Here is a 27982-nt window from a genome sequence, read left to right as displayed (position 1 = left end):
CCTTGCTCCTCGTGGTATTTCACCTTGTGATCGTGTGATTCAATTCTCCTTAATAAACTCCCTTTCATATATACATATATCCTATTAGTTCTGTCCTTCTAGGAAACCCTGACTATACACCAAATAATGAACATTTTTTCAATTTAAATGAATCCTTCAGTTTTGATTAAATCATGATGATCAATAATTGTATATTAAGAAATCAACCTCCACATTTATTAGGTTTGGAAGATCCCCCTTCTATGTGGTATCTTATTCTTCTAACATAAGCTGAAGTAGAAAGGATATTTTCTGATACGAGTTATTTCTGTGAGAGTTACTTTCCTTATTCAATTTGGATTTTTAACACCTGAAAGCAATGGAGATAGAGTAGGAAGAGAGGGAAGGGAAAGAGGACAGGAAATGATCATTTAAAGGACCCTGCAAAAAAAGAACAGTGCGCCCTGAGAATATAATAAAAGAATAGTTGGCTCTTCCATAGATCTACATTGCAGTCATCATTCTAAGGTCTTTACTTAATGTTTTTCATTCTCACAAAAAATCTGTGAGATTAATACTATTACTATCCCCAGGGAGGAAACTGAGCCACTGAACCTAAATAACCTGCCCAAGTTTCGGCAGTCAGTAGAAGAGCCAGGATCCCAATCCAACAGTCTGGCATCAAGGACTCCTACCCTTTCCCATAGATTTGTTTCTTTCAAAGCGAACACAGTTGATTATTTCAATACTGATGAGACTGAAAGTGAAATAACAGTGACTTATAACCAAAATGCCCCGATTCTTTTGTGATTCTATATATGAACCAAAATATTTGAGACCTATATATTGATTTAATTGATATTTTGGTGTTTACTGATAAAAAAGAAATTGCTCAAATGCTGGTCAGCAATGATACTCATTAGAAAACATGGAATACTACATTTTATGGTATTTGGACTCAGGCATAAGATGACCACAAGTTCTGGTTTGCTCAGAAAACCCCAGGTTATACCTGCTGTCCAGGCATAATTGTTAAGTTCACTCTCAAAATTGTATCATTTTGAATAATAAAATAAATAGTTATCTTACTTAGGCACAACCAGTGCAACTGGCACAAGTCAATTTAATAATTTAAATAATTACTGGTTTTTATATGGTTTTAATAATTCTAATGCTTTCATTTCCTCATCCTAAAATCAATTGTTCTTACCGTCATGAGCTCGACAATGCTTTTCTCCGTTTCTCCTTTTTCTGCCTCTTCCTGCCTTTAAACACTTCATTTTCCTCTAGACCTTTTGCCAAATCACTGCCTCTCCTGTTTCAGTGCCTTCTAGTCTATTATAACCACCCTAATAGCATTTATATCCTTAAGGATTCCATTGTCACTTTTTGGAAAGGAGCCACTACTCAACTTCACTCTCTCACATTATGTTTCCCATATTGTCTTTGACTCATCACTTGCCTTAGGAGATCTAGGCTTTTTCCATATCACATTAAAATTCTTCCAAAAATTTACTTTCTTTTTTTGCTTTGAGACAGAGTCTCACTCTGTCACCCAGGCTGTAGTGCAGTGGCACGATCTCGGCTCACTGCAGCCTCTGCCTCCTGGGTTCAAGTGATTCTTGTGCCTCAGCTTCCCAAGTAGCTGGGATTACAGACGTGTACCACCACACCTAGCTAATTTTTTTGTATTTTGGTGGAGACGAGGTTTCACCATGTTGGCCAGGCTGGTCTCGAACTCCTGACCTCAGATGATCCACCCGCCTTGGCCTCCCCAAATGCGTGACCCACTACTCCCAGCCAAGTTACTTTCTTTTAGTCCCCTTACACAAACCCCCTGACCTCCTTACCCTTGGATCAAATTCATTTATTCACTCAGACATATAGTCTACTTGGGAAACTTAGCTGGCAAATTCAGGTTCCCAGCTCCACGGCTTCATTTCACAATATTACTTATGAAGATCCTTGGGAAATTGACCTGCAGAATGAATGGAGAAAATTTCTGTCCTATCTCTGCAGAAGAACAGTTTACATATGCCCTGAAGCATTATGTTTCATTAATCTCAGTCCACCAAATTACGGATGCTGGAGGGCACAGTTGGTCACTAGTTTTGGAAAGCTGCTCCATGCCATCGGTGAATTAGTATCAGGGAGACAACTGCCAACTCTATCCTACTTTTGAGAATTTTGACAATGCTCTCCCCTTGAGATTTGAGATTTGAGATTTGACAATGCTCTCCCTTTGAGATTTGAGAATTTTGACAATGCTCTCCCTTTCTTAGCCAGCATGGATTCTTAAAATCTTAGTATTTAAATTTATCCTGCTTATGATACCCAGTACAGAACTGTATTCATTTCCCTTCTTCTAGTATGATTTAGCAACATTAAATGGCCCTACTTATCCAAATACAGTTTAATCTCATGATGATAATGACATATCATTAATCGGTTTGCCATAATAGTTGTTGGATTTGTGGTACCTTTTGGAAGAAACTGCAATAAGGACTGAAGACCACATTTAATAGAAAGAAGTAAATATCACTAAAGATTTAAGGAAAGTAATTACAGCTTCAGAGTCACATGGCCAAAAATAAATTATATATTCCATTCTACGATAATGTTTTAAACACTTATTCTTCCTACCTGTTACCTTGTTCTTTCATGCAAATGGTCATATTTGAGATAAGGAGACATCAAGAACAAACGAAGTAATTGCAGAAATCAATTGTATAATATATTTTAGAGCTATTGATGTAATACTGAAGAACAAATGTGCTAGTGCAGACCAGAATTTGAGCAAATCCTAGTCACAAAAAGTGAGCATGGCTCTGTGTGTCAGCTTTACAATTGGATTCCTTTAAGAATTTCAGCAACCTCACCTCTTCTGTCTCTTATGAGCAGAGGCCATATTTACTAAGACAAAAATTGGTATGCTAGGGGTAAAATGTTTGAAGATGAAATGCTACTAGAGAATCAGAACATACAGTAGCCACGCCTCTGGAAGACCATCAGAACTCAAACTTTAAAAACAGCGGCAAACATAAGATGTCTCAACCAATTCAAATTAATTTCACCAAATATTATCTTTTCATTTAATTTGGAAAATACCCACTTTATTAGGAATAATCTTTAAACATCAATCTCAAATTTCACACTATGTAGGTTGTATATATTATGTTCTTCAAAGTGTGGTCTGCATTTATAGAATAAACTGAAACTTCCTTGTATGCTACAGAGTAAATCATAAGATTGCATTAACTCCATGAATCACACACACACAGATAGCAGACAAAGAAGAAAAAATATAGTTGATCTCAATTTGGTCTCATGAAAACACAGTATCTGTTATTGTCACTTTGCATTCGATAAAATGGAATATCCAAAAAAAATTTAAAGACTAATTTGAAGAAATTTCTTTTTAGACAAGAGCAGTGACTCTCATCTCAAACTAATTTTCCTACTTTAATCTTTTGCAATTACAATATTGTCCTGAAAATAAGCAGACATTATTTAATAGTCTCTTTCAACGACTCTTCCCTTAAAAAAATACAAAATAAATCCATTGGTACCATTTCAAACTGGGTCCCTAAATATTACAAATCCCTTTATTCTCTCCCTCCTCGCAAATTACATCTAGTCTAGACCCAGAATCACTCAACTAAGCAACATTTCTGAAAGATACAAAAGCCTGTGATTTATTAGGAAAAGCTTGAGCTTCTATTAATACTTCATTAAAACCCATACGTAGTATTTATAGCAACAGAAAAAAAAAAAGTATTGTCAATTAGTGGGTCAAAAATGAAAGCAAATAAAATGCTTATGAACATATAAAGCAAAAACATAAACCCATGACTTGGTGCAACAATACTAGCTTAATTTCTCAGAAGCCCAACTGCTGCATTCCTGAACTGTGACCAGGGATGGTCAGAGAGTGCTGAGCGGAACAAAGGGCCTCACTGTCACTGGTCCATGCTCTTAAGCTGAGAGGAGGAAAAGCCTGCTGTGTCACACAGCACTCCCAGGCAAGAACTGACTTTGAGCCCACGAGAAGCTTCCAGAGCCCATTTCACAGCATTCCTTAGACATGGTCTTTCTCATGCAGGGGCTGAGGTGGATTTAGCACTTCATGGTTTTGCTGAGACTGGAATCTTTGTTATTCTGCATGAGGTTTGCACTGAAGAAACAAATGATCTCAAATTTAGACACAAAAAGATTGTGAGAGACCAAGTTAGAGAAAGAGAACCAAGAAAAAGCTTGTAAGAAATTTTAAAGTGAAGCGCTAGACGTTTATTGACTTGTGAGGACAGTGATGCAATCAGAACAGGCAGGAAGGTCTGTTTTGCTTCATTGTTTTGATTTGGGTCTGAGTTCCCAATAATTTATAATAATGCTCACAATCTGTTGAAACAGCTCCAGAAATTGTGTTTATTGAACTCAATAGTGGAAAGAATTCCATTGGCCCTATTCGTGTCTTTTATCTGAGAGTAGTAATGAGGATTAATAAAAAACACGGCTCAGTAGAAACCTTATTAGTCTACCAAGGGTGAATGGGCATTGGCCAATTTGTAAAGGGAGCTAAAATTAAATTCTTAATATAATCTAATGTCAATTAAGTGCATATAATAATGACCACCTTGAAAATTATTTAATAGTTAAAATATAATCAAATTACTCTGTTCTACAAATGTAGCTTCCTTTCCTAATTAAACACTATTTTATGAATTTGAATTTCCCAGATGCCTGGAATTTTTTTTTTTAAGTTTTGTAAGCAAGCCTTCGAAAACGGAAGGTGCTTTGCTATTTCTTATAATAGAAAAATTGGCTTCTTGTCTTAGCAATCACCAATTATGTTTATAACCCTAGGAAATTTCGAAGACAGAAAATCAAGCTAAAATCAGAAAAGAAAATTATACAGCAAATGTTATGGCTTACACAATTACAAAGAGACAGCACTATTTTATTTTGTGATCTATGACGCTGCTAGCAGGGAGCAACTGCTGTTGCTGGGGCTGGCAGTTCTCTCTAGGGGTGGACACCCCCGTAGAGAACCAGTTTGTATGTGCCCACCAGTGGGACAATATTTTCTTCTTGTTGACGCAATTGGCACAGAGAATTTTGCCTTTCTATACTCCAGCTCCAATAATATCAATTTCCATGTATATTCCTCATGGCCATCATTTTCCAGTCTTTAAAATTATGTTTTCTGATCCCTTCTAAATCATCCTAAGTCACTGAGCCCTAAATTAGATGCTGCACTTTAACAAGAGACAAATTATTAATACCTCCAAGAAGAGTGATGGCCTCACAGTGAGGTCATGGAAACTCCAGTTTCACAGTTGAAAAACAAAAGCATTTCCTTTCTCTTTCACCTCTTGGGAATTTTTTTTTTCTTTATAAGAGATAAAATCTGACAAAGGGAAAATATTAGGAGCTGGGTATGTGGAACCTGACCTAGATTAACATTTCTCTGTGTTCCTTTGGTGTATCATTTTCTATGCTTCATTGTAAAATTTAAAAAATTGTCTTCTCTGAAAAATTTTAAGCAGTCAGTTATTTTGTTTTTCAATTAAAAAAATTCATACATTGCCTCCCTCTCTCTATTCCATAAATATTTCTAGGGTATGTTGCTAGGTCCTGAGATCAGAAAGATAAACCCTGACTTCTGTAGCTCTCAGGGAGGCTACAGTCCAGTGCAGGGGTAGGGGTCAGCTACAGAGGAGTAACATCATGATTACCTTTGGAAATAATAAATTTATGGTTCCAACTGGCCCAGGGTTTACTGGTAGCATAAAGGAAATAATCTAGACCCAGATTGGAAGAAAACAGGAAAAGGTACTAAGGAAGGCTTTCTAGATAATGTTAAGTGCTATGTTTTAAATATGTCCCTTAAATTTTATGTGATGAAAAGTTAATCTCCAAATTCATATGTTGGTGATACTTGGAGGTAGAGCCTTTGAAAGGTAATTAGGATTAGGTAAGGTAATCAGGGTGGGCCTCCACGATGGGACTGTGGCTTTATAAGAAGAAGAGAGATCCGAGCTGGCACACTCTTTCCCTCTCACCATGTGATGTCCTCCACCATGTTGTGACACAGCACAAAGGCCCTGGCCATATATAGCACCAAGCACTTGGATTTCCCAGCCTCTAGATTCATGAGCTAAACAAACTTATCTTCTTTATACAGTATCCAGTCTTTGACATTCTTTTAAAGAAACAGAAAACAGACTAATACAGTAACATACGACCCAATCTCCAAGGACTATAGTACTTACCAGGTGAAGACTGGGGAAGAGGCTCTTCAGGCAAAGGAAGTAGGATGTACAGAAAGGGAACAGAGTGTGATGGCTAAGAGGCATGAGCTGTATTGTGGAATGTATATTTTACCACAATTTTTAAAAAGCAACAGCAGCAGCACTGGGTTTGGGGCTGACATTACCATACTTCACTTGGGCCAATTAGTTACCCTGTATCTCAGTTTCTAAATCTGTAAATTAGAAGCAAAAAAATACCTACCTCATAGGAGTAAACCCTAGGGGCTTTAATACATGTAAAGCATTTGGAACAGTGCTTGCTTTATCGGAAGCACTCAGTAGATGTTAGCAATTAATACCACGCACGCAGACCCAGAGACACGTGAGAGCAGGTACCCAGTAAGGCATGGGAGTTTAAGTTACCTTCTCCAAAAGGAAAAGTCCAATAGACAGAAGGAAGGAACCCAGAAAAGAAAACTGAGTTGGAGATCATCACAAATGCCATTTTGAAGATATCCCTTTTTCCTTCTTGGAATCCTCACTGAACTTTAAATGTGCACTGAGGGTGTATTTTTGAAGCTACCTACACTTTACTACTTGAGAATAACCTGTCAGTGAAAATTAATTATGTTCTAATTTTTAATTTTAAAATAGAACACTCATTTTCATTAAAATACTCCTTTTCAAAGGGCAGACTGATTATATTACTACTCTAAATATGTCATCTATACCAAGGCCTGAGAAAAAGTACAATCCTGAATCTATGGATGCTAAGCATTCCCCAAAAATCTGTTTTTGCATACATATAAGCTATCTCTCGCTCTGTGGATAGAGTGATGCTATACTCTAATGCCACATATTATATGGAAGAAATGGCAAGAATACAATGTGAAAAAGCATGACGAGATCTTCCCCTTTAAAAAAATGGTATAGAAATGTTAGAACATTGGAGACTTGAGTTGATTAACATCTCACCTTCTTCATTTGAAAAATAAGGTTAGATGTTTTCTATGGGTCCTTGGGGCTCAACTGTCCTATAAACTGATTGCTGGACAGGTTATATGCAATCAAAGCAGACTATAAAACCCTGGGTAAGGGAAAATATCTCTCCAGTCCAGCATTTTGTCAAACAATACTACCAAGGAATATTCGTAGGAGAGAGAGTAATATCTGGCTTTTACATTTCTTACTTTCCTATAAATATATGCTATTAATTTGCTACCTATAACTTTAGCTAGCCTTTCTTGAATTTCTATTTTTAGTATACTATGGCCTACTGAATGGATAATATACAAACAGATCAGATGACTTGTTTGCACTGATTGGCTTTTAGCTCAAACATTTTTGTCTAATGTTATGATTTTGACTTTTAGCACATACATTTTTGTCTAATGTTGTTATGATTATATTGGTCAGAGATGTGCTAGAAGCTTTATCTCCAACCTCAGAATGAGGATAAGCAAATATGCATAAACATATTGCATGCACAAACATTTACATAAACAAATATGTTTTGCCTCCATCTTGGCACACAAGACTAGGGACTGACGGTCTCCTGTGCAGATCACGCAGCCACAGGGGAATGCAAGGAAGGCACTAGAAACACAGAGCAAACTCCCATTTAGGAAATGGGCCACAAACTGTGGGTGTGAGGGTTAAAAAAAGGATTAATTTCCCTTGTCTTCCTATTAGTCAACAATTCGTATAATTTCCAGTAAACATGTGGGAAATACTGAAAGGCTTCGGTTTCCTCTCTACCTTCCTTGAGAAATGACTAGAAGGCAGTACCTTCTTGGGCCCTGACCTTGTTAAATGTTGATTGCCAAAATTTTTCACTTCTGAGAACAGAAACATCCTATACATATGGTATTTTCTGGTATGCCCAGAGTCCTCCCAGCCTCTCCTCCATCAGCTTTCTCACATCAGCCAGAAACATCCAAGCCACAGAGGTTGCCCATCATGGCAATGCTGCCCAGAAGTGTCCTGATTCAAGGAGACTACACAGATGGCAGCCTCCAACACAGCAGTCACTCGAGCCAGGCCCTATTTTAGCCATGTGCTATTTTTATATTGAACTTGCCCTACACTTGTTCAAAGCTAATCTCCAGGTACTAGAGAAACACTCTTAATGCTGTGAGAGCTCTCTCCAAGTATATAATATAGTCATGGTATCTATAAATGTAAAGATATCCTGGATGTAAAAGTTTCCCGGAATAGGTATTGATGCAGTAACTGGTTCGTTGAATTGAATATTTGCTGATTTAGGTTGAATCTTGTTTGGAAATGTGGAGATTTCTATTCTAGGGGTGGTGTCATTCCAATAAGGCAGAAAATCTCTAACTGGATCTCCTTCACCACTTTCAAAGCAAACAGTGGTGCATTCCACAGCACCAGTGGCCATGAGCTTAAATGCAGCTGACCAGGTTTGAGATGGCCTCCAAAATATGCTCTGTTATTAGTAATATTTTTGCATTCACACAACTACCAAAATGCCTAAGGCAGGCCAATGTTTCATTAGTGTCAAGTTAAAGCCTTCCCCCTCTGCTTGCCCCATGTGCCTTTGGTGCACAACACTGGATACCCAGCTGGGTCATCCAACCACAAGCCAAGGTAAACACAGAAAGTGTGAGTCACTGGGGGTAAGAGCTATGTATATCTCTACTAAATGTGAAGTCTGAATACTGGCACTCTGGCTGAACCACTATGATTCCAGCATATGTTTATGATTAGTAGCTATTAAATCAGCTACTTCCAATGTGTAAAGTAGTTTCTACCAGTTATTTGGGTATTTTTTGTGTGGGGAAGCATGAACTCTTCAAGAGCACTAAAAGAATTTTTTGCTTGAGTCTGATTCTTTCAAAATTAATGCTTTAATATTTCATTCAATATTTTAATTACTTCAATAGACTATATGGCATCTATAGAGTTGAAGACACCCTCCCAAAGTGAGGCACTTTTATTAACTTATTTTAATTGCTTTGGCTGAAACAACTGACATCTGTTTGACAACTGGTCTGTTGAGCCAATCCCATCCCACAAATTAAACCCTGCCAAACATATCTACAAAAACTATCACTACTTCCCTTGCCAATCTCTAAATACATCCAACCTGAATTACTGACTGAATTATTGACTCCCTCTCCCTACCATCTACCTTCATCTATAGACCAATATACACACATCACACCATACCCTCATGTCCTCCATGAAGCAAACCCTGTTTCCTCTTTAGAGGATACAGTACTAAACAAGAAATGGTTCCCAGTTATCCTGGGCTCCAGTATAAGCTCCTCAAGCACAGGAACTCTGTCTTGATTAGCTTTGCTCTTTCATGGTGCCTTCAAGAGAAGATATTTGATGAATGTTTGCTAAAAAAAATTAAAAGAAAGAATAAATGGATGAATGAACTGAATATCAGAGAATCTAGAGGTCTCTATTTTCTCAGTTAAAATTATTTATTATTCATTCATCATACATATATAATTTTAAAACAGACTTGGACAAAGTGTTCAATATACAGTGCTGTTTTTTGTTTCATTAATCAATCTACTTGCTAAATGTATAACTCTCATCCTTTCTTGGCTGACCCCTGGTTAAGTTGTCAGAATACTACCACCTGAATTCCTATATCCATTTCTCTCTCTTTCTCTTTCTCTTTTATTCCTTTAAAACACATGAGCTAAGACAGTTTCTCCAAATGTCAACATGATACTATATTTGAAGTAATGTGACTCATATCCATCAGAAACTGTTAAAGACTGAATTGTCCAGACTCCTCACTGATTCCTTGTGACCTTGAAAAGTTACTACTCTGAGATTCAGTGTCCTCACTTAAAAATGAGAGATTGTAACAGGTGCAACCCCAGGTTCCTTTCAGCTTTCTGTATTCTGGTAAACTAATTCTCTGTATTTTGCTAGGATAGGCTTGCTACACAAGCCTCATGAGTAGGCGGAGCAGAAAGCTATCTAAATCGGGAGTCAGATACTATTATGGCCCACAGGCCAAATCCAGGCTACTACCTGTTTCTCTAAATAAAGTTTTATCGGAACATAATCAACTCTATTGGTTCATGTAATGTTTATGATTGCTTTCTCGATAACAACAGTAGAGTTCCCACAGAGAAAATATAACCAGCAAAGCCTAAAATATTGACCCTTTGCAGAAAAACTGTGCCAAACCCTGGTCTAAATTATGTGCACTGAGGTGTGTGACTGCCTGCCTAAAGAACATTCCGTTCTCTGAATGAGACCTGGAGTCTCACTATTAGAGGTTTAAAGAAATGTATATATGCTTTGGGAAGGTGAAACACCTTAAATGCTAAGAAGACTGTTCCTTGTTAGAACCAAATGATCCCTTCGTGGATCACTACAGAGAAAACAGAAGGGCTCCAGGAAGCCAAAATTAATTGATCGGGCACAAAAATAAACTTGCTTACATCCCAATCTTGGCTGGATCTACAATGGAGAAATGAGTCTCCAGATGCAGTGTCCTGGGAATAGAATCTTGAGTTTGGTTTTCTCACAGTGTGATGGGTTTTACTCTAAACCTGCTTCCTTGCCCAGCCCCTCTTAACCCAACAGCCAATAGCTGCCAGACAGGTGGATGACAATCAGGTACAATAATAGGATAAAGCCACTAAATGGTCTGTACACATTATTGGCACTTTCAGGCTTCGATGAAATGATGTGTCTGAACCTCAGAAACCATTACGATGAGCAAAGAAGCCAGACACAAATCATACATGCTGTGATGGCTTCCATGAACAGGCAATGCTAATCTGTGGTGATAGAAGTCAGAAACGGGTTGCCTGGAAGGAGTAATTGAAGAAACAAAGTACATGAAGAAAATGTCTGGGGCGAGGGAGATGTTATATATCTTGGTTTGGATGGTAGTTACATGGGTCAAAAATCATGGAACTGAATATTTAACAGTGCACTTTACTGTGGAGGAAGTATACCTCGATTTTTAAACTGACTGTTATCACTAAATAAAGCATTTATTTTTATTTGTTTGTGGGTGTGGCTTCAGAAATCCTGGAGGTCTTTAGATTCATGACCATTATATAATTTTCCCTCCATGGTAGTGGATAAGATGAAGTGAAGATAGAAAGGTGACGAAGGGAGAAAGAAAGGTGAAGAAGGGTTTCTTGGTGGATGGAAATTCCTGTCAAGCCTCTAAGCCCATTTCCTTCCCAGGCACATTCTTGCAATATGTCATCAGATATCAGTTTTAGGACCTAGCATGTCAGAGGACACTCAAAAGCAGAAAATGAGGAAAAAAAGTGAAATAGATTTTTCCTCTTAAAATGTATGTGTGTGTGTTTTATTGAATTATTAAAAACACAAGGAAAATATTCAACAATATGCTCCCGTGTTTCTTGGAACTCTCCACTTTAATTTAAATTCTATTAAATTTTTCTAATTTTGTGCCAAAATAGAGTATAAAGTATTTTAATTAAATGAAATATAAACATAGTTAAAGTAAATATAATTAAGTATAAATGAAATTATTAAATCTAGCACATAAAATATTAATAAAATTTATCTTTCAAAAAAGAAGTTATTAGTGAATACTCCCTTTAACTTTGAAAAAAAAAAAAGTGCCATAGCATTCTTAAACACTACCTAACATTCCTGTTGAGTTGTCAATTCACAATCATCTGAAAAACAAAAATCAGTTCGGCTTATTGGACTGGCTATATTTTTCAAAGAAAATCTTAAACACAAGCATCTTACTAATATATTATCTGGACTTAGGTAGCTTAGTTGAAATAAACCACGCTCCACTTTGAGTAACTGAATGAACTAAAATTAGGTAACAATTTCATGCTACTGTACAGACAGCAAAAGTACCTGAGAGATCAATTAAATAAGTACAGTTCAATGAGAGGGGAGAAAGGTGTTATCATAAAATTAGCACAGGTCTAAAACTGTGTTTTAGTTAAAAATCTAGGATTATCTAATTACCCTCACTTCCAACTTAATAGGGAAAAACAGAATTTAAGCGTGAGAAAAGACCCTTGAGGTCAACTAATGGAGCCCCTCATAATCCAAATGAAGAATTTGGGTGTGTCACTCAGTACAGTCTGACCCTAATCATTTTACTCAAAGTGCACATTAAATGGTCTCTACTGTCCCTCCCTCATCTCATATTTCATGGTATCAGCAATACCAGCATCTGTGGTTACATGCTGCAATGCCTCTTCCTTACACTGGTTCTTTGGCCAAAAACACTCTTCCAACTCTTAAAATTCCCCCTACTAACTCATGCTCATTCTTCAGACTTAACTGAGCTATCGACTCCTCCAAGAAGTTTTCGGTAACCCCTCTCTCACCAACCCGAGGCCTAAATGTTAGTTACATCTTCTCTGCTTCCCCAGAGTATCTTATGCATTTTTTTTTTCAATCATTCATTCATTGAAACATTCACATATTCAGTGTCAAATTCTGGGCCAGTAGGCTAAAATGCTAAGGATACAGAGATAAGAGAGAGTTTCTGTCCTCAAGGAGTGGAACTCTGGATGCAGCTGAAATTGATCATGAACACATTTCTCACCTAAGGACCAGCTATTAACCATTTTTGTAGCCCCAGCATCCAATATCACATATGGCATAGAGAGGTTCAATAAATATTTGTTCAATTTCACTTTTTATTGCAAGAATCAGAGCTTAAATTCTTCTGGTTTTAATCAGTGAAATGACTCAAGTAAAATTTAATCTTTTAAAACACCAGGGGATATATTTACTTTCTATTAATTATCTATCCATGCTGCACTCAGTTTTATGTATGAAGCTATGATTATTTACAATTGTTGCCAGTTTGATTTTTTATTATTCTTATTTCTATGCATGTTATCAACAGTATATATTATCCTATGAATAAAGGTTAATTTAGTGTATTTTCTCTCTCAGGGAAGACTTTGTAAAGGAAGAGATGCTCAGATTTTGGAAGACTTTCCTGGTAGCTTCCAACAAAGGAGAAATCACATTTCCACATTTCAGCCTCCACAGTTAACCATTTGTTAAGACTCTACTAAGTGCCAGGCCCTCTGATGAGGGAGAGGGGAAGGTAGTTAAGGATCCAGTAATGAAGAAAATAGACAATATTCTTGTTCTAGAAATGCTTCCATATTATTTTGAGGCTAAGAATAAAGTTTTATCCTATAAGCAAAAACGTATTATCAAAGGATTTTAAGTAAGAAAAGAAATGGGTTTTTAAGTCCTGAATTTTAGAAATGCTAGATTTCTTTCTTGACTTTCATCAGAATTTTAGTTCTTTTGGGTACATTTTTTAAAGCTCCCCTCGTCAGTTTCCCTCTTCTCTCTCTTCCTTCTTACTAGCTAAGCTTTTAGAAGGAGTCATATCTACTTTCTGCCTGTATTTTCTTATCTCACCATTACTCTTCAACCTGCAGCAAAGTGGCTTCCACCTCTACAACTCTATTAAACCCACAATAGCAAAGATCATCACTGATATCCACACTACTTAATCTGGTGGATGATTTTCTTTACCATATTTTTCATTTAGCTACTTTTGATGTGGCTGTCTGATGATTCTGAGCCTGTTGCCTTTGCTTCTGGAATGCTCTCATCTTGCTGGTCTCTGTCACAGGCTCCCAAGCCCTGCCCTTCCCTAGCTGGCATTACTCAAGTTTCCATCCTTGTTCCACTGCTGTCTCTATAGAGACTTTACTGTCTCCTGCCAGATCTCATCCAAGCCCAGTTTTAACTATCCCCGAAATGCTGAAGTCTCCCATGAATAAATAGCTTAGAACTTTCAGCCTTGATCTCCCTCCTAGGCTTCCAACTTGTATAGCCACCTGTCTGCTGAGCATATACATTTAATTATCCCAGAAGAACCTAAAGGTTGAAATTTCACATGTCAAACTCATTGTCTCCCCATCTACAATCTGCTCATCCACCACAATTCCCAAATTCAATACCTAACACTCCCAGACAGAAAACCAAGTCATGGCCGGGCGCGATGTCTCACGGCTGTAATCCCTGCATGCTGGAAAGTCAAGGTGGGTGGATCACCTGAGGTCAGCAGTTCAAGGCCAGCCTGACCAACATAATGAAACCCCGTCTCTACTAAAAATACAAAAAAAGTTAGCCGGGCATGGTGGTGGGTGCCTGCAATCCCAGTTATTCAGGAGGCTGAGGCAGGAGAATCGCTTGAACCCAGGAAGTTGAGGTTGCAGTGAGCCAAGATCACACCACTGAACTCCAGCCTGGGCAACAAGAGCAAAAAACTGTGTCTAAAAAAAAAAAAGAAAAAGAAAAAGAAAAAAAAGAAAACCAAGTTATGTGTTCCTAGTTCTCAGCATGCATTTAATCACCAAATTATGCCAACTTATTTGCTTGTTTTTCCCATGGAATCCTTCAGTCCCTTTCATCCATATTCCCACAATTCCAGCTGAGGCCTTCATCAGCTTTACTTAAGCTACTTCATTACCCTTCTAAACCATTTCTCCAGCTCTTTGTGGTCTACTTTAAAACCATCTTTTATACTCTAGAGGAATAAAGGGATTGGGGGATCCTGGAAAAGAACAAAAGCAAAGAGCTACAAGATTACAGTTTTGATTTTATGGATTTTGATCCAATAGCTTTCAAACGAGATTAAAATACTAATGAGCCAAACTGGATGTGGGCAGGGTTGGGGGTAGGGGAGTAAAAGAGACAAAAGCAAGAATAACCTAGAGTAAGATTTGGCTAAATGATGAATTGCTGTTTAAGATAAATTTAAAAGCCCGCTAAATGGCAAAGCACTTCCATGAACTCTAAAGAGAATTGGTGCTATTTTTTCTTAACTCCCACAATGAGAACTTTTTTATCATCTGGATAAGAGGAGTATCATGTTTGTTTAGGATTGATATAATAGAAATCAGCTTCACTTGGGCTTCTTATAAGCAATGACTCATGTTATTTTAGCTGGTGTGGGATCATTGCCTCATGAAGGATGACACAGCTTTAGACGTGCAGAGCCTGGCCTGCTTTTTCCAATTCCATGCCTCCAGCAGCTGGAAGAGGTGGGAGTCCTCTAGCCTGCAGCTTTCTGCAACTCAGCACAATTCAGATTTTATGAAAACAGTTGCCAAGTCGACCTTGTAATCACAGAGCCTTATAAATGAGGAGGGAGAGGAGTTAAGTTGTGGTATGTTAAAAATCACAGGGCTAGGCATCCTCTGTTTTTCAAAACAGAATCTGTGGAAACTTAGTCAGCTCCTTCCCTCATCAATTGCTTACTCTATTGAGGTCAGTAATTTTTTTTGTTAAGATGCTAATGAAAAGTCATAGCAAATATGTTTTCAAGACTCTCCAACTTACACTCACTAAGATAATGTGCACGGATGGTTGTAATAGTGTTTGAAAGGAAGCTAAGGAAATGCCATTCTCATAATCGACACCACCTTTTCTCTAGCTCTGTACCCAGTCAGGGAACCAGTTCTCCCCTCCTCCATGTTTTCCTCGCTGTTGGCCTTCCTGCTTCCCCGAACCCAGTAGACCATGTTGTGGGCCTGAGTGAATGCTGTGGTAATGGGAAGCAGGTGATCAAACCAGGCTCGACAGGTTGGTAATTCCCTGTGAGGCTCTAGGCAAGACACTTTTCCATACTTTGCTTTCCAATTGTGTCTTCATGAAACTTATTTCTCATTAGCAAATACTCTGCACTCCCTAGCTGGTTAAAAATAATGAGAAGACACCTCTAAAACATGGCAGTTAGCAGAAAAGTCCAGACTACTGTTTATTATATAATGAAAATGATTGTCCTATCTCTGTAGTTGTGGTGTCCTAAGAACTAAAGTTTATTAAAATGAATAGCTGGAAAAATTAACACAAGGGCCCAGAGCCTGAGGGCCATTATGATTCTGACCTCTGCAGAGGATTCAGGTCCAGACTAAGATGGGCCTAGGATTCGTTTTCTAAATGGAAATATCTGAGGCTCATCTGAGGTTGGCATCGTCCATGGCTCCAAGGTCACTGATGGACAAGGGCTGTACTCAGGCTTACAGGAGACTAGGGATGGCTCAGGAGTCTGAGTTTCCACAGCCTAAATTTTTGAGCAAGATTTAGAACAGAACTGATCTCTACAATGTCATAGTCTAGGACCTGACTTGGTCCCCTGGTTGCCTTCAACTCAAGACAAAGTGAAAACTTGACTGAAAATTGGGAGAGAAAAGAGGAAGAACTCATTAATTCTCATGAAGTACTGTTTCTCAATGTTCTTTAAGAATTCTTACGGTAGGGCTGGGCATGGTGGCTCACGCCTGTAATCCCAGCACTTTGGGAGGCCGAGGCGGGCAGATCACCTGAGGTCAGGAGTTCCAGACCAGCCTGATCAACATGGAGAAACCCCGTCTCTACTAAAAATACAAAATTAGCCAAGTGTGGTGGTGCATGCCTATAATCCCAGTTACTTGGGAGGCTGAGGCAGGAGAATCGGTTGCACCCGGGAGGTGGAAGTTGCAGTGAGCCAACATCGCACCATTGCACACGAGCCCGGACAACGAGAGTGAAACTCTGTCTCAAAAAAAGAATTCTTATGGTATAAATCATACTGTAAGGAATTAAGCAAAAAAATGTTTTTAACTATAGAAATATATTTTAGTAGTTAAAAAGGCAATTAATAAAACTAAAGTGAAAAATTATAAGATCTAGTTACTAAGAACATAAACCTAAAGATTAAAGGATTAAAACCTGCCCTCCTTCTGAAAGAGAGAGAGAGAGAAACCTTTGTCAATTTGAATGTCTGCTCTAGAACATTTTGTCTAGTTTTAAATACTGTTAAATATAGTCTTAAATAAGACTATGTGAAGGGTAGGAATATAAATGAAAAAAATCCTATTATTGAACGTCCTTCAAGTGATAACGAGTCCTCAAATATATTATTATATTTAAATCAATTTCATATATCCATTCATACCCACTTCTATGCTTATTCCATTAAAACAGAATAGAAATGTTTGCAAAATGAAAGACTAAATCAACACTGAATATTTATAACCTCTACTATGTGGAAGTTGCTCCTGCTGGTTGCTAATACTATACCGGTATTGTCCCTGCTCTCAATAATCAAATTGAGGCAGAGAAACAATAAATCCATAATATATTAATAATGTTACAAGATTTAAATAACAGGTTAAAAGCACCAGTTCTAGAAGAGACTGGGTTGGAATCTTGGCTCTCCTTGCTGTGTGATCTTGGGTTACTTCTCTGTGCTTCAATTTCTTCCTGTGTCACAAAACGTTTTAAAGAATAACTGGGATAACGTATGTCAAGCTTTTAGCATAGTGCTTGCCTCATTTGTAAGCTCTGATTAAAGCTACGACTTATTTTTAAAGAATCAACATCGCAGGACCATAGGGCATGATTAGGGCATGACTGATTACCAAATGAGCATTATGGTGGTAGATGGCAGCTTGTTACGGTAGGTCAGAACCCTTCTGGCTACAGCTGTCGAGGAAACCTTCAGAGAAGTTTAGTCCTCACTTCTTTGACTGCGTTTATTTATTCTCTCTCTTTCTCTTTTCTGCTTTTTATCTCTTGCCACTTAAATATAGATTTAATCCCAACTACTGGCATGTAACTTTGGCTACTACATAAATTTTTGTGTTGTAGTGAGGGTGAGAGGAAAAGTGGAGAGAAAAGAAATAAATCAAATATCATAGTATGGGTTATAATGTCATTTTAGGACGTTGAGAATTTTTTCTAGCCACTGTCAGATTTCTCTACTGATCTTCAAAAACCTAAAATAATTGATGGACCTTTGTATAAAAGTAAATACACTAATAAGTGGTTTCTTTTTAAGGCAAATGCATTGATCAGTGTTTTCTAAATTGATTTTCATAAATGAATACTCAATAGGAAATTTCAAAGGGATTCTTTTCCCTGTACATTATAAATGTATGTAAGTAAATTTTGTGGCTAACCACAAAGTTTAACAAAGATACAAAGATTTATCTTTGGTACATAAAAGATAATCAGTACCCAAACTTACAATTGCTAAAGTAGCACAAATAAATCTCAAGTGTTTGAAAGTTCAAGAAACACTACCTACTACTTTTGTCCTTGGTTTCCAGTTTCTCCTTCCTGTCCTTTGTATTGTGTGTTTGTATGCAGTCATCATCTATTCAACTAAGAGATCAGAAAAGGAATGCACAGATTTAATTAGTTTTTCAGAGTAACATGACACAGGCAGCTGGTTTTCTAAGGGATACTTAGTATATGTTCTCCCACCCTTGGAATTACATGGCACTAACTGCCTGTCAAATGGACAGTTTATCTATATTATTCATTCATTGAAGAGTGACATAACACATTTGATATTCAAAGAATGTGTCATAAACCCCAGATATTTAAGAAGATGCATATATAGAAAAACAATCTACTCTCTTTACTTCCCACTTTAGAGACTAAAACAACTTGAAGTTTTTGTACACTTTAGTATTTTGTTTTGATGCACAGCCTACAGTAATCACAAAGAAATGATATATGAAACTTCATATGATAAAGAATGATACATTTGAAAAACTCACTAACTCAATAACCAGAGCACAGCAAGAGACAAAAGGCAAACAAGCAAAAAAAGACTCTCAAAGAAACCAAAATAAATGCTATCAAATTCTTTAACAAAAGAGCATACACTTTAGTCCTTTAAACAGCATTGCCTTTACATAGTTGTAACAAGCTGATTATCTACTCAAAAGTAAATTACAAAGCATGTTAAAAGTAACAATATTAGAAATAAAAGTACTGCTAAAGACTTTCAGAGCTGCCTGAAGAAATAAGTAATAATTTCAATTTTTAGGAAATAAAACAATATACCAATATAGACTATTTATTAGTAAAGCAAGCAAACTTACACGTCTCAATAGGTACCTTTACTTTAGTAAACACATGCAGTTATGCTGTCTTAATGTTAACAGTCATTAAGAAAAGGTTCATTTCTAACACTATTTAAGGGTATGCCTGACTTTTTATTTTCATCCAAAGAGGCTTAAAAACAAAGCAAAGTGTATTGCTTAAATAGATAGAATTTATTTCCAAAATTTTCTTCCGAAAAACATTCCATTTACCTCTTCTGCTTTGCTATATAACATTTTACTTTTATTCTTGGCTAGAACTGATATCTAGAGACCATATGGTTGAGAAATAAGAACATGGCAATTACCTTAGAAACAAAATTGTTTAGTTTGAGGATGGAATGAGAAAAAATTCTGATTACATGCAAATTAGAATGTTTACTTTAGTTAACATACATTTGCAGATGTTCACATAACATCTCCGAACACTGGTAAGAGGAAAATGTTTTCCATCAGGTGCAAAGATAATTCTAAAAGAATAAAAGATAGTTTCAGTAACACTCTCTAGGCAAAGTGGGATTTAAGAACAACTACAATCTCTTAACACAGCATTTAATTTAGCAACTTTCTGATTCTTTTTTTTTTTTTTTTTTTTGAGACGGAGTTTCGCTCTCGTTGCCCAGGCTGGAGCGCAATGGCATGATCTTGGCTCACTGCAACCTCCACCTCCTGGGTTCAAGTGATTCTTCTGCCTCCGCCTCCCAAGTAGCTGGGATTACAGGTGCCCACCACCACGCTCGACTAATTTTGTATTTTTTTTTTAAGTAGAGATGGGATTTCACCATGCTAGTCAGGCTGGTCTCGAACTCCCAACCTCAGGTGATCCGCTCACCTCGGCCTCCCAAAGTGCTGGGATTGCAGGCGTGAACCACTGCACCCAGCCGATTTTTTTTCTTTGAGTCTATTAATAAACATTTGCTTCCAAAAAATCACAGAAATTTAAAAATTAGAAAACCTATCTTTAGAGCTTTCATAAAGTCAGACCACGTAAAATTAAACCATTTTTTATACTTTGTGTCAAAACTGAAAAAAAAAAAAAGAAAAAAGAGTAGATTAAATGACTGTTGATGTCTATTTATATTTGGCTGACTTTTTAAAAGCTAATGAGGTAAAAACAAAATCAGCAAGACTACTAGATGTCTATTTCATAGTATGTAAAATAGTCAAATGTAGAAGAAACGAGAGAAATAGAAAGTCACCTTTAGAAGACCACATTAGTGAATTTTACCGACAAGATCCACAGATAAATGCTAAAAGGAAAGTTTAAGGAGAAAAAGGATATTTCCATAGTCTCAAAGTATCTCTCCAAAGGTAGCTATTAATTATAAAGAGGAAAATAGTAACTTTATAGTACAGAAATCTGGCAGACACCACCTTATCCCGAAGATCAAACCTAACACCAACATTAGTAAGATGTCAACATCGCATACCCACTGTATGATGCCCTCAGAGGGATCCAATATTACTTCCACAGATTTCTCATCAAAAATGCATAAGCTTGGTCAGGCTGAAGGCTCACATCTGTAATCCCAGCAATTTGGGAGGCCAAGGTGGGCAGATCACTTGAACCCAGAAGTTTGAGACCAGCCTGGGCAACATGGCAAAACTCCATCTCCACAAAAAAATACAAAAATTAGCCAGGCATGGTGGCATGTGCCTGTAGCCTCAGCGACTCAGGAGGCTGAGATGGGAGGATTGCTTAGGTCCAGGAGGTCGAGGCTACAGTGAGCCATAATTAGACCACTACACTCCAGCCTGGGTGACAATGCAAGACCTTGGATCAAAAAAAAAAAAAAAAAAAAAAAAGCATAACCTTAATCTAATCACAAGAAAACATCAGACCAACGACCAACCCAATTTGAAGGACTTCCTATAAATCACCAACCAGTTCTCAAAAAGTCTCATGAAAGACAAGGACAGACTGTCAGATTGCAGGAGACTTGGGAGATACAACAAAATTCACTGTGGAGTCCCACGTTCAATTCTACAACAGGAAAATTCCAATTCTAGTGGAAAACTGGTGAAATCAGAACATAGTTCATAGTTTAGTTTACAGTATTGTACCAGTTTTACTTTGTTTAGTTTTCACAAATGGCATTCTGGTTTTGCAAGATGTTAACATTTGGGGAATCTGGGTAAAGGTTACACAGAAATTTTCTGGACTACTTTTGCAAGTTTCTTAAGCCCCAAATTACATCAAAATAGAAAGTTAAAAGTTACGACTTTTTAGTCATCATCTTCATCTACATAAGGCGATTCTACAATACTCTAAATTCCCTAAACTTTTGTGCATACATTAGAGATTAATGATCAGGGAGAAGTGAGCAGCTTAAAAATGGATAGAGCAACTGGCCAAATATTTAGCCATATGACACCATCAAAGGAAATGTACCAGATGTTTTCCAACAGCTCTGCATATGGAGGAATCTACGCTCAGCAGGGATCCCACTGTAAAAAGAAACCAGAGACACCAACTCTGGTTTCAACCATAACATAAAGAATCACCTACAAATACCTATTGTCTAGTAAGAATCTTATTTCCATTACTATTTTTGAATCCTCTCAAGAAAGTATACCTAGTATCCCCCAGAATATGGTGTCCCTGTGCATGTGTACATAAGCTGATACAGGCCTACATAAATGCTTAGTAAGAGTTAGCACCTGGAAATAAATGTCTTCTTAATTAATTCAGTCCAGGAAGGTACCAATAAATCTATCACTAACAGTTGCTAAATTTAGTTTTTCCTCAATATAAAATATTTACTTTCTAATCATCAATTCCATTTTAATCAAATTATCTTATTATTAAGAATAGTTAAGAAACAACAGCCCCCTCACAGAAGTTTAAACATTGCTGTAGAATTAGAATTCCTAGGATAACCTTGGTTAGCTTCTATATTTGTTTTTGAGGAAGAGTTGGCTGTTTCCCTCCTCTATTTTTGTCCTATCTCGGGAAGTTTATGGTATAACTAGATAAATATCAGAAATAATCATGGCCATTTTCTACTACCTTCACTAAAAAAAATTGTACTTCATTATTTGTATATACTCAGGAAACCCTTGAAAAACAAAATCTAGCTTTATCCTCGGCTACGTTTCATTTTATCAGGGAAATTATTTTGTATGTTTGTCAATAGTCTAACTCTGGATTCTGAATAGAAGCTTAGCCTCTCTAAAAATCATGATTCTAATTTCAACCATTTAACAGAACTGATAATTTATAGTTATTTTATTCTCTTTCTTCCTTTACAATAGGATGTGGATATACAATTTTGTGAAAAAAAGAATTAGTTCTCTTCCTCCCAACAAATACTTATGACTTGTGAGTCTCTTTGCTGCATGAATAAATTTTGCAGTGGTTTGAATCCCCCATGATCTAGAAATGCACTGTAGACACCAACTAGGACTCCCTGCCACTGTTAAGCATATAAAGGTGCTAAACACAGAAGGTAATTGGTGTTCCTCATTAGGAATAAGCCTAAACTGTCCAGAAACGCAAGCTGAGATTTTTTTGTTGTTGTTGTAATATCAAATCAGTTGACCAAAACGGAAAATAAGTGAGAATGAAATATGTTTGCTAAAACTTCCTCTGAGGGAATTATGCTCTTGCTTTAAACTACTGAAAAGTTTGTGTGCCTATTAGGGACAGAAGGATGTTGTATCTTGATGGTTTTCTTGCCTTTTAGCTCCAAAGAAACAAATTAAAATTCATGTTACAAGTATGCTATGCTACTGAAAAATAATAGCCAAAATAGACTTTGTGGAGTCCTTGAAATTAATTCCTAAGAAAACTTTAAAAGGTAAAAGTAATATGAGAAAATAGAATTAATTATGAGAATTAACAAGCAAGTCTATCCATCCTCACACTCTATTAGAATCAAGGAATATGGTGATAGAAATTATATAAAAAAAGAAATAAATCTTAAAGAAACAGGGGGTGTGGGAAGGAATCCCAAAGGTTCAAAAGGAAATATGTATAACAGTATTTTAAATGCCACAGCAGATTGCCCCATGCAAATTCAAAGAGCAAAATCAGAACAGGACAAGATGGACAAAGGATAATCTATATATTAAAAATCAACATATTAATTTATATATTCTGAATATTGATTTTAAAAAAAGAACTTAAATCTGAGGATTCCTTACTGTCAATATATCCCAACCTAGAATCTTTTAGGTACACATAACTCCCTCTAAAGGCCAGTGCATTTATATGACTTCAGGTGGTTTCATTTATTATGAAACTATACATATTCATTTATGAAATATGAATAAATGAAACTATACATATTCATTTATTATGAAACTATACATAGTTTTAACTAATTTATAAAATGAAGTAAGAATGAGTGATCCCTTTGATTCTTCGGAATTGCAAGATCGGAGCTATAAAACTCAGATATTTGAGTTTTAAATGGCCCCCTTTTTTTTCTTGACAAACAAGGCTTTCTTGACCTTATTTTGTTTGTCCACTTCTGATAGTGATGCAAGTACCAAAAATGTTTGACTCTCCTCTTTACAGCAACAACACCTGATTAAAAGTGATAACGGTAGGGGTACAGCTAATATGTCTGGTGCTTCCTTTGCGTTAGTCAATATCCTAAGCAGCGGAAGTAAATTGCCCAAGGCCACATTGTAGTAATTGGTGTAGAGTCAGGGTCTGCCAATCTGACCTCAAGCCTGAGTAACTGACAAGTACATTTCACTGGCTACTTAATGAAAACAAAATAAAATAAGTAAAATAAAATAAAATGAGCAGCCCTAAAAGAAATTGCTTCAGTGTTGAAGGGAAACAGGGAGAGTGTAGCAAACAAGCACAGCAGCCCCCATGATGGAGCAGCTCAGCTTCAGCTAGGGATGGCAGGCAGCAGGGCAGGCCTGAGCTGCTGGGTCCTTCAATTTTTTTTTTTAAGTGGTTAGCTAAAAATCCAGATTTATATCCGAAGCCTCTTGTTGTAGAAATATTGTCACTTATTTCCTCTTTTTTTCTCAAAGTCTTGCTGATTTGAAAGGTAAAGGGCCACATTCTTGGGGCAGGGACTATGTCCCATTTATCTTTGTAACCCAAATGCCTAACACGTTGCTGGCCATGGAGGTACAAACAGGTTGAGGTTGGCAGTTAAAAATCCCACCATTTTATCTTGGCTATTTTGTAATCTTGGCAGGAATTCATTAATTTATTCAACAAATATTTATTGGGCTACTAGGATGTACCAGATACTGCTCTAGGGATATCATAGTGGAAAAAATGACCAAATAGAAAGATATTATATTCTATTTTACTGGGAAAAGGCTAGAAAAAAACCCTTAAAAACATATAAACTCAGGGGTAGTGGGGGTCTGGAAAATAAAAAAGAATGGTTTGCTTTGAACTGAACCTATGCCACCAAGAGCTAAAAAATAATGATAGATACAAAAGTCCACGCTTTCTAGTGCCATTCTGGTCATTGCTCCACAAATAGGTTACAAATGTGTAAGCAATTTAAAGGAAAGGGTATTCTTGAAAGAGAGAGTGCTTTCTTCAGAAGTAGAACAATATGATCTTGCTTCTTGGCTTGAAAGGAAGTATTGATCATTAGTTAGTGAGTCAAAGGTTAATAACTTGGGCCTGATTATTTCTGTTATCAGACTTACCATGATTAATGGTGTCCTCTGGTTCTTTGTAAATACAGGAACCTCTTTTTGATTGCTTTTCTACTGGGAACCAAGGAATTAAGCTATTCTCTTGTGATTGGGTTGCAGGGGGCCAGGGGGTCCTGCAACAGAGGAACAATGGTACCAAGGCTCCCATAGACAGAGTGCAGGGCAGTCACCAAAAATGCAAACTTGGAACAACGTGAATCTAATTGGCAACCTTAAGGTGAAATACTAGCTCTGACATGTAACGCTTGCTCTCATGTATTATCATTCCACAAGACCACATGCTGAGTTAATAGAACTTCTGCTTCTAGTTTGCTTTGGAAACGGATGTAGTTTCAAATCGCCCAAATGGCACAATCTGGCTGGCGCTCTGAGACAGCTGCTGGGAATTATAGACATAGACAGGACAGCTACACTAGAACCGTTTAAGAAATGGACAAACTTGGCCCATACTTTTCATCAAAACACACACACACACACACACACACGCATATTTAGTTAGTCATAATCTGAGTACTTACAGCCAATAATTATGTTTAGAAAATACCCTAAAGACAAATGCCAGTTTATATCTTTAAGGAGCCTTTAAAAGTATATGCACAACTCCTAAAGCTGGAAAAAAATGTTATTTTCCCACCATCTTTATATAAAAATGAGATTCCACTCAACCTGCTGTTTTTGAAAGAAACAACATTTTCTTTGTTAGCCAAGCCCAACATAGATCTCTTGCCAATGTAGTTTGTTCTTCTCATGGATACTAGCCAAAAAGATACTCCTTGAAATAAAGTCACAATCTGTTAATTAGGAAATCAATTAAAATCACAATCAATTAAATTAGGAAACAAGTAATCATTATCACACAACTAAAGTTAAAAGTATGAGATAAAAGAAATGATTAAAAATAAACATGATGAAAACACACCAAACTGCCCCCTTGTAAAGAAAAGCACTCATCAATGAGATAGTCACATTTACACAAATAAAAATTCCCCCAAATATGTATCAAATATCAAACCATCTCACTCATCATACTACTTTTGTCTACCCACTTAAACATTTTTGTTTCAGTTAATGAAAGTCTCATTGGCCTTGATCTTGCATCAAATGGTTGATCACTCATCAAATGGTTGATAGAGTAATTTAACATAGATCCCTGATTAAATCTGAAATGTACAGGATGAGATGCTTATAGACTTTTGACCAAAAGGAAATATAATTGCATTGACAGCATAGAGTTGACATTAGCAGTAATCAAATAACGACACCAATGCCTTTATACAATTGAAAGGTTTTAACATGTAGAAATAAAATTGTCTTTAAGTCTACTGAGGTGTACGTTTTAGAGAATTTCTCAACCTACTTTTTAAATCAGGCATGCAGTTACTGAACAAGCTCTCAAAAGGAGTATTCTGAGGATTTAGGATTATGCATTTTAATGTTTTCTTTTCATGTGCTGCTTGTGTTTCATTTGGAATATTTTTTAATTTCCCGATATTTTATAGGCAACTTTGGCCGAAATGAGGTATATATATATATATATATATATATATATATATATATATATATACATGACTTATCCTCAAATCGTATCAAGAATTCAATCCTGCTGCTAATCTCTGCTAGCCAAAGACTTCAGCCCAAGCTGGTGGAGCCTTCGAGCGTTTCCCACCTCCAGTCAAAGACAATGCAAAGAACCCCAGGCTCACTCATCTAGTCCACCAAAACTTGAAACAACAATCCAGTGACGGCGGTCGTGCGCCCAGGCAGAAGGCGCAGCTGCACGGCGAACCCCCCAAGCCCAGCGCGACTGCGCCGCCCTGGTGCGAGCGGCTCCGGGTACCTGCTGAGCGGGTGGCTGGCTGCGGCGCGGGGCGCGCAGCGCGACTCGGCGTTGGGGGGCTGGGCGCGGGCGTACGAGTGGTAGGCAGTCAGCACCACGCCGCCCGAGTCCTCCACCTCCATCGTCAGCCGCGCATGTCTCGGCGCCGGCCCCAGAACAAAGACCGGGACCAGCATGGGCCGGCGCGACGGGAGGCTGTCAGCAGCTGGGCGGCGCGGCCCGAGGTGCGACTAGCCGCTCTCTCCCGCCGCTGTCAGGCGCCCCCGGGCAGGCCCGCCCCGCCCCGGGCGCGCGAATTCGCAGACGCTGGGAACCACGCCCACGGGCTGGAGTGGGGGCGGGCATTGTGTGTGTGTTTGTGTGTGTGTGTGTGTGTGTGCGCGCGTGTTTGTGTGTGTGTGTGCGCGCGTCTGTGCCTGTGTCTGTGTGTGCGTGTGTGCCTGTTTGTGTGCCTGTGTGTGTGCGCGCGTCTGTGTGTGCCTGTGTGTGCGTGTTTGTGTGCCTTTGTATGTGTGCGCGCTTTGTGTGTGTGGGCCTATGTGTGCGCCTGTGTGTTTGTGCTTGTGTGTGCGTTTGTGCATGTGTGTGCGCACCCGTGTGTCTGTGTGTGTGCGCCTGTGTGTGAGTGTGCGCGCATGTGTCGGGGGTGCGGGGGGAGGTGTGATTCCCCGCTTCTAGGAAACTGGAAACCGGCCGGGATCCTTCGGGGCTCCTGCTAGCGGCTCTAGTAAAGTTTGTTTTTCTTTGTTTCTTTTTTTTTTTTTTTCCTTTTCTCACTCCCCCTCCCAGCCCTCTTCCAACTGGAGGCTTATCCTGTGGCTGGGAACATTTCCTGCCTGGCTGCCAGGAGTGAGACTAAGAAACCATACCTCAGGCTGAGGAGAGAGGCCGGGTTTGAAATGTGTGCTCTAGGGAAGAAAGGGAGAAAATATGACACTCTCTCATTTATAGCATCCACATCAAAAATTGAAGAACTGGATTACATTGCTGTTTACTTAGTCAAGTTACAATAAACTAGATTTCCTTTTGGGTCAGGTAATCCCCTCTTACACCAAGGGAATGCTTCCCTCCCACACCCTCAGTGCGCCACTACCAGACTCTTACCTCACTCTCACATCCCTTTCCTCCTCCCAATCATGATCAAATTAACAGATACCGTTTGCAGCTTGTCTGAAAATTAGACTTTATTATTATAGGCCAAATGGATGTTATTTCCAGAAGTTACTGTTGGTGGGGGAGGATGTAGGGACTGGTTCGAGGTAGATAAAAAGGGGTATCATTAGAAATCTTGAGTCTGAAGTATGTCCTTATCCACATAGGACTAATAGCACAAATGGAAAAACAACATTCTTATAGCTGATTAAAAAGTAACCAGAAGTATGCCTAGGAAGAGGCCCACGTGAATGTTT

General features: G+C 37.9%; 1 protein-coding gene and 1 long non-coding RNA gene across 3 annotated transcripts in view; one reads left to right on the top strand and one right to left on the bottom strand.

Annotated features, from left to right (window-relative positions):
• Positions 1 to 26801, bottom strand: part of ARHGAP28 (Rho GTPase activating protein 28) — a 199739-nt gene extending 172938 nt beyond the window's left edge. Inside the window, exon 1 of one of the 2 annotated variants that reach the window (XR_009213513.1) lies at positions 26574 to 26783. Coding sequence is in view for 1 of the 2 variants with exons in the window: in XM_032152778.2 (XP_032008669.1) it covers positions 26574 to 26749 (176 nt within the window). In the remaining variant the exon portion in view is untranslated. Of the gene's footprint in view, positions 1 to 26573 lie in introns of both variants that reach the window. The other variant, XM_032152778.2, reaches the window with a different exon arrangement.
• Positions 26655 to 27604, top strand: LOC131383471 (uncharacterized). Its single transcript, XR_009213514.1, has 2 exons — positions 26655 to 26797; positions 27363 to 27604. It is a non-coding gene; the product is annotated as an uncharacterized LOC131383471 (long non-coding RNA).
• The last annotated feature ends 378 nt before the right edge of the window (positions 27605 to 27982 follow it).

The sequence above is a fragment of the Hylobates moloch genome, unplaced genomic scaffold, assembly GCF_009828535.3.
Source record: "Hylobates moloch isolate HMO894 unplaced genomic scaffold, HMol_V3 SCAFFOLD_5, whole genome shotgun sequence".
In the NCBI taxonomy this organism is placed as follows: Eukaryota; Metazoa; Chordata; class Mammalia; order Primates; family Hylobatidae; genus Hylobates; species Hylobates moloch.
This window is presented reverse-complemented; position numbering and strand designations above follow the sequence as displayed.